The sequence below is a fragment of the Nicotiana attenuata genome, unplaced genomic scaffold (genome assembly GCF_001879085.1).
Source record: "Nicotiana attenuata strain UT unplaced genomic scaffold, NIATTr2, whole genome shotgun sequence".
Classification (NCBI taxonomy): domain Eukaryota; kingdom Viridiplantae; phylum Streptophyta; class Magnoliopsida; order Solanales; family Solanaceae; genus Nicotiana; species Nicotiana attenuata.
The window spans coordinates 439,076-449,433 of record NW_017670747.1 but is presented as its reverse complement, the minus strand read 5'-3'; the positions used below and the strand labels follow the sequence as shown (position 1 = coordinate 449,433).

Here is a 10,358-nt window from a genome sequence, read left to right as displayed (position 1 = left end):
TTAGCTAATCACATAAAAACTTTTTCTTTAAAATAATAGGATTAGTTATCTCATATAAAAGGTGCAATAGTTAAGGAGTATTATCACTTTTAGCCCTCGTAAGAAATTATTTACATTCAGTAGCCGAAATAGTGTATAAAATTTGTATAATTTTTTTGTATAGAATGTATATATATGCAAAAAAATATACATTTTTTGACTATTATTTTGAGAGCGGCTATGCATTGTTATTTTCGTAATCGTTAGTTAATCCCATACCATACCATGGGATATCGTGGTTTATGCCACCTTTGTACCAAACGACCCCTTATAGTTCTACTCCACTTTTTGGAAGTAAAGATCTCCTTACTTCTCCTAATACAGAGGTGTGATACATTTAACTAACTCATAATCTAAAAATAAATAATAAAAGAAATTGACAGTCTACATGTCTATGCCGCTTAACATTGTGAACTAAAAACTTATAAATTTCGATTTAGCTGCTGCTAATTAGTCAAGACTATTAGTTTTAACTTGGTTTACTTAATTTTTGGTTAAATAAATTTTAATAGTTGGTTGGTTATTAATGGACAAAAGAATTCTTAAACTAATATCTGGATATTTTAAAAGTGTAAAACGTACAAGATATATAGAAGTTTCTTGGGTTGTTTTCAAACATCGAAAAGTCTTATTGGTTTTTACATAAAACTAATTAGGAAATGCCGATACCAACCAATATTTGATACTTTATATATAGTTATTTCAAGTAGCCGATCACTTGGAATGCACCCATAAAGGAAATTACGTATAAAATCCATTGGGAGAAACTCCTTACAAGAAATTCTTTGAAGGTGACATTCGATAATATACAGTCAAATCTCTCTATAGCAGCCTCGCTCGTTCTGATATCTTTTTTGCTGCTATAGTGAAATGTGTTATAGAGGACATATATTATAACACAACATAAAAATCGATTTCGATAAAACTTGACTTTTATAGTGAATGATTGTTATATAGAGATGTTGTTATAGAAATGTCTGACTATACAAATAAAATTCATAAAACACAAAATATATAATACAAAATAAAAAACGTCACATGTATTAATGTGTAAGATAATTGGACTAAAAAAATAGTCCTTCTGCCTCAATTCATGTGATGCAATTCGGATTTCGATCAAACGAGTTTTTCTTTGATCGGAATTCTTTCATATATATGCATTTTATATTTTTTGAATTGTTAAGTATTACATATGATTTATAATACCTTTTATATAGTTTTCAAATATATAAATTTTATTTTTAAAAAATTAATTCCCTTATTTTTTAAAATTAGATAGTTTGACTCTCGAAATTCAAATTACATAACAAACATTGGACGGAGGGAGCATAAACTAAAAGCACGAAAAGCCAAAAAAAAAAAAAAGGAATTTTAAATGTCTAATCAAGCCATGAATTAGTCTATAAATACATAGACTTTCCTCAACATCTCCACCTTGAGTTCTCCATCTCCCTTAGAATTCTATATTTTCATTTAGCTTCTTCTTTTGTGAGCAAAATAAATATGAAAACAACAGAAAAGTTTGAGAGGTTCGCAAGCTGCAGAGGTGTAGCATTTGAAATAAAGCCTCGCGAAGATCCATTTGCTGTTCCTAAACAACCAATAATTGAAGCTTCCCAAGGTAGCAAAAGATTTTGGCTTAATAGTTTTAGCAAAAAGATTGTTCCATCTTCATCTTTTATGCAAAGATCAATGAGTCGCACTAGTAGCCATTTTTGTGACATAGTCATAGATTTGGACGACGACGATGATGATAATGATAATGATGATGTTACTCTAGCTGACATCGAAGAAGGCTATTACGAAAAAGAAGGGTCACCTTTGCAAATTCAAGTGGGATCATCATCACCATTGCCATTTCTTCCTCCGAAAACACTGAGCAAACGCGAAAAGAAAAACCCTAATTCATCAAGATTGTCTGTCATTCTTCTTGATCAAGGCTTGTTTACAGTTTACAAACAATTATTCGTGCTCTCTTTTGTTATAAATATCACTTGTTTGATTCTTGCTGCTACTGGGAATTTCTCATATGCAAGTAGAAAAGCTGTTTTGTTTTCCATTGGGAATATTTTTGCTTTAACACTATGTCGAAGTGAAGCATGTTTGCGAGTAGTATTCTGGCTTGCAGTGAATTGTTTAGGATGGTCTTGGATTCCTATTCGGATCAAGACTATGGTTACATCTTTACTTCAATCTCTTGGTGGAATTCATAGCGGTTGTGCAATCTCTTCAATTGCATGGCTTGTTTATGCCTTAATCCTGACGTTGAATGACAGTGAAAACACTTCCACTGAAATCATTGGCGTTGCTTTTGCAATCCTTTCACTTCTCTGCTTATCTTCATTGGCTGCATTTCCCCTCGTCCGCCATCTCCATCACAATTTCTTTGAGAGAATTCATCGATTTCTTGGATGGACAGCATTAGCACTTCTTTGGGCTTTCATAACCTTAACAATTTCTTTTGATCCCGAAACCAAATCTTACAGGACTGAGATTAGTTCTAAACTGATAAAACAACAAGAATTCTGGTTCACAGTGGCAATCACAGTACTAATAATCATTCCATGGTTAACAGTGAGACGTGTTCCAGTGAAGATCACATCCCCATCTGGACATGCTTCGATCATCAAGTTCGACGGTGGAATCAAACCTGGAATTTTAGGAAGGATTAGTCCTTCACCCTTCTCCGAATGGCATGCATTCGGGATCATTTCGGATGGGAAAAAAGAACACATGATATTAGCAGGTGCAGTTGGTGATTTCACAAAATCTTTAGTATCAAATCCTCCTAGCCATTTATGGGTTCGACAAGTTCATTTTGCAGGCTTGCCGTATTTAGTAAACATGTACAACAAGGTCCTGGTGGTAGCTACTGGCTCAGGAATCTGTGTTTTTCTGTCATTTCTTTTGCAACCATGTTCAGCTGATGTGTGTTTTCTTTGGGTGACGAAAGGGGTGGAACAAAATTTTGGAAAGGAAATCAAAGAGATGATTAATGGACATCCAAATGAGAAAGTGATTATACATGATACAGCTTTACTTGGTCGTCCAAATGTATCAGAAATGAGTGTTGAGACAGCCAAGAAATGGGGAGCTGAAGTGGTTATTGTTACTAGTAATCCAGAAGGGAGTAGAGATGTGGTTAATGCATGCAAAAAGTCTGGAATTCCTGCCTTTGGTCCTATTTGGGATTCTTGAGACGGGGGAGTGCTCCGTACGAAGGATTTTTCCATACCCAGGGCTCGAACTCGAGACGTCTGATTAAGGGAAAAGCAGCCTCATCCGCTGCACCACGTCCTTTGGTGGTTTTGCTATTTATTTGTATCTGTTATATTACAACACAAAACTAATTATTGACCATGATATTCACTTTGAAATTCATCAAACTTGAAATGTTATTATGTGATTACAAGAAACAGAACTTAACTCTTATTAGATTTGCAAAAGTGTTACTTGTTTCATCATTTCTCACTCCAACGCATTCTTTTAAATTTACTATTCCATTGGGATTAAATTTATTTAGTGTTTGATGTGGCTATTAATCTATTTATACCAAAATTGTGAGATTATCTATCTCATATAGGAGGCAGGATTGTAACATTAAGAATATAATACTGGGATAATCCTTATCTTGAACCAAAAGACCCCTGAGTCTTCTTCCATTTGATGTTGCCTTCTCTTTTCTTGCAATTAAACAAAACATATTTATCCTATTATTAACTGAGCATATCATTCCTTTGCGAGGTCAAGGGTTTAAATTGTCAATGCTAATGTTTTAAATTTGTCATAAATAGGATAAGTTAATTAATGTGCACACGAGTTCCAGTTTTTTAAAGATGTGAGAAAGATATACATAAAACCCCAACTACGTACAAGTCTCGACTATAGAGGAGCAATTCAACTTTTAACCGTACACTCTACCCTTGACTATGATCAATACCGGCACACAAGCATGAACATACAAAATTTTAATTCTTCCCGTTTAAGCATGCCCAAGTATAACATTTCAATTCAATCAATTCCAACAATCTATTTGTCACCACCCAACCTTAAAAGCCGACTTGTAACCACTAAGCACTCCCAATTCACGCACTCACCTAACAAGAAAGTTTACAACATCACCAATCATTCATGAGATCATGTGCCCTTACCAACAAACGAAAGAGGGAATATATACTAGTCCACACATTCAAATATGCTTTTGAATATAGATTAAGGACATCACACAATTGAACAAAATTCGCTCACTCTCACAAAGAATTCATATGCATCCTGCGGTCGTACCATTGCCCGTACTGTATATCTCTACTAATTTAAGCTAGCCAAATCTAGGATCAATTAGGACTTTAAGGTTGTAATGTAGGCTAAGGGACGGGTATGATACATTTAGAAATAGTGACTAACCCTCCTAAGCACTTTAATACACTACATTCACAATTCAAGCACATATTCTTCTCAACCAATTCACTTGACACAACCCATATGCAACATAGCCCTTACTTTCATTAAGCACTTCTATACTCCCACTAGTACAAATTATTAAGAATTGAAGGTGTGTATTTTTCTACGTACTTTCACTATCAATTTTTTTATTTTCTTGCAATTTTTTTTCTTTTTCTTCACACACCCCATACATTCTACAGGCTCAAAGGGGCTAGCAATGGAAAACTCTATTTTTATGTGACAAGCACATCTACGACCAAGCAAGAAACGCCTACGTCATCTCTTAAATTAGCACAACTTACAATTTCGCTTTGATTAACACACGGGGCAAGTTTTAGACTACACAGAATAGCACAGAAGATCACAAATCCTCACACACATTGCACATGGCTCAATCACAACGGTTTTGTTCAACTCTCAAGTCAAGCAAGCACACATACTTGAGAAAAATTAAGCAATATTACACTATGTGGCATACAAGTCAAACAACTGAGAAAATGTGTCACAAAATAGGTTATTTACTTTACTTAGATGTAACAATTCAAACAAAATACACGGGAAGATAGAATGTATGTCACAGCCTAATGTGCCAACATCAACCATGTCAATGAGTATCTCAGAGCAACTCAGTTTCTTCCTAAACTACTCCTAAAAAAAAAGTACCCGGTTCGAGCTACATCCTTGGAAAAGAACCGGCGCCCAAAGAAAAACCAACGAACACTACCTAACTATCCAAAAAAAATTCCCTCAAGAAAATTGTCCAAAAGATCCATCGTCGGAAAAAGTCCGAGCTTTTTTTAATTTTTTTTTCTTTTTTTTGTATATATATATATACACATAGGTTTTTTTGTTTAAAGCAACTAAACTAAAACTAGACTAAATAAAAAAAAACTAAAACCAGACTAAATAAAAATAATAAAAGAAACATATTAAAACTAATAAAAGAAACAAATTGATACAAGCTATACAACTACATCAGATATAGTATTCCTCCCACCCCACACATAGTCTATGCATAGTCCCCAACGCATATAAAAATGTAAAACAAAGTAGGGTGAAAAGAAAACTTTCTGTCAGTTGGAGTCCTCCTCCTCAGCGTGCCCTCCATCAGCAGCTCTGGGCACATCATCATCTGATCCTAGAGGCACCAAAGCCATGGGCCCCGGAATATCATCACCAACCTCGTCCTCCGTGTCTGAGCCCTTGAGAGAGTTTGCGTCCTCCGACGAGTGAATGGGGCTGCCGGGTGCTATCCCTAACATCTCCTTGGACGTGCTCGACAAGTCATTGCGTAAATGCATACGCTCCTCATCTGAAATACCAGCCCTGCTCATGAGTAAGTTCAAAGAGTTATAGAGGTACCTATTAATGTTCCCGTCTCGTTTAATCCTTGCTGCTGGAGTGAGTTTGACGACGTCTCCAACAGAGATGTGACGTCCAAAAGTCCCGACGGAACCTCCACCACCTCATCATATCCTGGGTACTCCGGCACTCCTCGGAATAGCATATACTATGTGAGTAAGTTGCCGAAGAAGAACCTCTTAATCTGTCGCCTAAATCTCGTGCGGGCCATCTCACCAAGCATAATCTCACCCACATTAATGGGTCTGCCGGTCATCAAAAAGAATATGACACACACTCTAGCTCGAGTGCAGTTGTTGTTGTGCTCCACTGGCATGAGTCTGGCTTGCACAAAATTCTGCCACACTTTGGCAGTCTTGTTGAAATCAGAGCGAACCATAGAAAGGTGAATGTCGCCTTGCTTCCTAGTTCACTTAGCATTTGAATCCACGCCACAAAGAGTGTGACGTATCAACATGTATTTTGGGCTTCTGACAAATTTCTGGAGCCTCCTCGGGTCAGCATTCTCAACCCCCAAATATGCACATAAAGACTCTCTATACATTGGCACGTTCTTCCCCCGTACACATGCAGTGCCCCATCTTGCATCCCAGTTGGCATAATGTTCCCGAACCATGCTCAGATTTGCATGCCCGGGGCATTCTAGGAACTTGTTCATATTCAGTGCGCGTAGCCGGCCAAGTACCTCCAGGAAGTTTCTTTCTAAAGCCTTGGTATTAATTCCCATCTCGGAGATGTACCGTCCATTTGGCCCAAAGTCCCTATGCCACGCAATAGCCGCATCATTGACCAACTCCAAGAGAGGCCTCGGTCTCAATGGCGCCTGCTGTGATCCTTCGGCAACCTGTTTGCCCTTAGCTTGCCGCGAGGATCCTTCTCCTTGCTTTCGCTTTTTGGGTGCGGGGGAAGTGGTGGAGGACTTTCCAATGCCCTTGCCTTTGCTAGAACTATCACGAGCCATAGTATCCTGCAACACAAATAAGCATGAATGTGAGAACTCATCAAGAATGATGCCTAAGGTTGACGCGCAAGTCATAAATGATCCTACACTTAAAACTGAAGGCACATTGTACAAGACTTCACAATTTGGATCAAAAATGCTCAAGTGTTGCACTCCAAAGTTATGCGTACTCAACACTTTCCCATGCCACACAATAGCTAAAAGGAACTAATCAATGCCACACACATAAATGATTAATCATGGCTTAGTGAATTCACCTTAATGCAATCAAAAGGCATATGTTAGTCACCTTTCCACAACTACTATACTACACTAAATTAGCTAAATTCTACAACATACATTATATAAGATAGATGGTGCAGGAACATGTTTGCATTGACACTAAGCTCCTTAGCATGTAAAATCACCCCCACATACCTCCACACTTAGCCCAAATTCATACACAAATATACTCGGTTACTCAGATTTTACCGGTACACCAAAATCTTCATTCAAACATTTTAACAAACACCTTGTGGGAATTCAAGTTTAACAATGATGGAACATGGTGGCCCTCCCAAATTTCAACGAGGTAGAGGGAATTCTAGTTTACTACTCCGTATACACAATAACTAAACAATTTTCGACCAATGTGGACCACCAACCATAAAATTTCAGCAAGAAACTACATAATGGAAACTTTGAGGATTAGGGCACTTGGGAGATGGGATGTACATTGTTATCTACCAATTAAAATACAAAAAAGAAGAAGAAGAAGAAGAAGAAGAAGAAGAAGAAGAAGAAAAAGAAGAACATATCTGTAGAATTTAGGATGAGAGTAATGGAAAACTTGAGAAAATTTTGAGAGGGGAGAAGAAGAAGTCGCGGCAGAAGCAGCGAGAGATAACGAGAGAGAAGCGTTTGATTTGTTTGCTTTGATTTTGGAATTTGGGTTATGGATTAAGTTGAGTTGGGGATGGGTATGGGTAATAAGTGGGTTTTAATGTGAAAGTGTATGAGTAGATGGGTTGGGTTAATGGGTATGGTTTATTAATCTACAAAATAAATGAAAAATAATAAATAAATAAAAAATTAATACCTGGCCACCCCCAGCCCAGCGCTCAGCACTATGCCTGGCGCTTTACCAACTAAACGTTTCAAAATAAGTGTTAGGAATCACCGACGATCAATAAGAATTCAATTTAGGCCATTATTGAAAAAGTTAATAAAAGTCAACACCGGGCCCGCTAGGTCCAAACCCGATATTCGGGCCAAAACTCGATTACCCATTCACCCCCGAGCCCGGATATGTAATTGGTTTTGGAATCCGACCTCAATTTGAGGTCTAAATCCCCAAATTTCGAAATCCCTAGTTTCTACTGAAAAATCCCCAATTCCACCATGAAAACCTTAGATTCTAGGTTGAAATCTTGTAAAATAAAGTGAAAGATTGAAAGAAACTAGTTTAGAATCACTTACCTATTATTTGGGGAGGAAAAGCTCTTTGGAATATCGCCTCTTGTGTTTTAGGTTTTGAAAATTTGAAGAATGGGAGAAAAATCCTGTTTAAGTCCCTTTTCATCAGCTGCAAATGTCGCATTTGCGACCTGGGCTTTGCAATTGCGAAGCTCGCAAATGCGAAGGGGCCATCGCAAATGCGAGGTCCTTCACATCTCTGCTACCTTCGCAATTGCGAAGATAAGTTCGCAATTGCGAACTTGAATCTCCGCAAATGCGACAAAATGATCGCATTTGCGATCACTGCCCCTCCCAGCTTTACTTTGCAAATGCGAAGAATTCTTCGCAATTGCGAAGACAGTATGGCCCAGCTTCTCTTCGCATTTGCGATGAGAAGTTCGCAAATGCCAACCCCTCTGAGGTCGCAATTGCGAGGCCTGATCTCGCAATTGCGAGATCAGAGGCTTGCAACAACCTCAATTACACCAGCAAATTTTTTCCAAGTTCAAATCATCCGTAGCCTATCCGAAACTCACCCGAGCCCTCGGGGCTCCAAACCAAACATGCACACAAGTCTAGAAATATCATACGAACTTGCTCGCGCGGTGAAATTGCAAAAAATAACACCTAGAACTACGAATTTAGCACCAAATCAAATAAAATTCTCAAGAACACTTTGAAATTTCTATTTTCACAACCGGACATCCGAATCACGTCAAACCAACTTCATTACTCACCAAATTTCAAAGACATGTCTTAAATATTATAATGGACCTGTAGTGAGCTCCGGAACCAAAATACGGAGCCGATACCAACAAGATCAAACATTAATAATTTCTTAAAAACCAATATTTTTTTTTTATTTCAGTTTTTAACAAAAATTCATAACTCGGGCTAGGGACCTCTGAATCTGATTTCCGGCATACGCCCAGGTCCCATATTTCGATACGGAACCATCGGGATGGTCAAAATACTAATCCGTGTCTGTTTATCAAAAATATTGACCGAAGTCAACTCAAAATGAAGTTTTTAAGCAAAAATCCTTATTATATCAATTTTCAACATAAAAGCTTTTTGGAAACACGCCCAGACTGTACATGCAAATCAAGGAGGGATAAAATGAGGTTATAAAGGCCTCGGAACACGCAATTTGGTTTTAAATCATAAGATGACCTATCGGCTCATCACATTCTCCACCTCTAAAACAATCGTCTGTCCTCGAACAGACATAGAAAAGTACCTGAGCTGGGAAAAAGGTGGGGATATCTACTACGCATATCGGATCGGACTCCCAGGTAGCTGCCTCAACAGGCTGACCTCTCCACTGCACTCGAACTGAAGGATAACTCTTTGATCTCAATTGATGAACCTGTCGGTCTAGAATAGCTACCGGCTCATCCTGGTAGGTCAAATCCTTGTCCAGCTGGACAGTGCTGAAGTCTAACACGTAAGATGGATCACCGTGATACTTCCGAAGCATGGACACATGGTATACTGATAAACCAGGTGGCAAAGCAAGTCTATAAGTCACCTCTCCCACTTGATCAAGAATCTCAAAAGGCCCGATGTATCTAGGGCTCAGCTTGACCTTCTTTCCAAACCTCATTACACCCTTCTTGGGTGACACACGGAGCAACACTCTCTCTCCGACCATGAATGCAACATCACGGACCTTACGGTCGACATAACTCTTCTGCCTGGACTGAGCTGCGTGAAGTCTATCCTGAATGATCTTAGCCTTATCCAAGGCATCCTCTACCAAATCTGTACCCAATAACCGAGCCTCCACAGGCTCAAACCATCCAACAGGCGATTGACACCGTCTACCATATATTGCCTCACAAGGGGCCATCTGAATGCTCGACTGGTAGCTGTTGTTTTCGGCAAACTCTACAAGTGGAAAGAACTAATCCCAAGAGCCTCTGAAGTCAATAACACACGTGCGGAGCATATCCTCCAATATCTGAATAGTGTGCTCGGACTGTTCGTCCGTCTGAGGGTGAAATGCTGTGCTCAACTCAACCTGCGTACCCAACTCACGTTGTACTGCCCTCCAGAAATGTGAGGTGAACTGCGTACCTCGATCAGAAATGATAGACACGGGCACACCATGAAG

At 38.5% G+C, this 10,358-nt stretch overlaps 1 protein-coding gene across 1 annotated transcript; it reads left to right on the top strand.

Annotated features, from left to right (window-relative positions):
* Positions 1–1,496: 1,496 nt before the first annotated feature.
* Positions 1,497–3,416, top strand: LOC109242950. Its single transcript, XM_019409845.1, has one exon. The coding sequence runs from the start codon at positions 1,543–1,545 to the stop codon at positions 3,235–3,237; it is 1,695 nt and encodes a 564-aa protein (XP_019265390.1). The 5' UTR covers positions 1,497–1,542; the 3' UTR covers positions 3,238–3,416.
* The last annotated feature ends 6,942 nt before the right edge of the window (positions 3,417–10,358 follow it).

Excerpts from the sequence above, each read along its gene's own strand:
- LOC109242950 (XM_019409845.1), top strand. The coding sequence starts at position 1,543 with ATGAAAACAACAGAAAAGTTTGAGAGGTTCGCAAGCTGCAGAGGTGTA.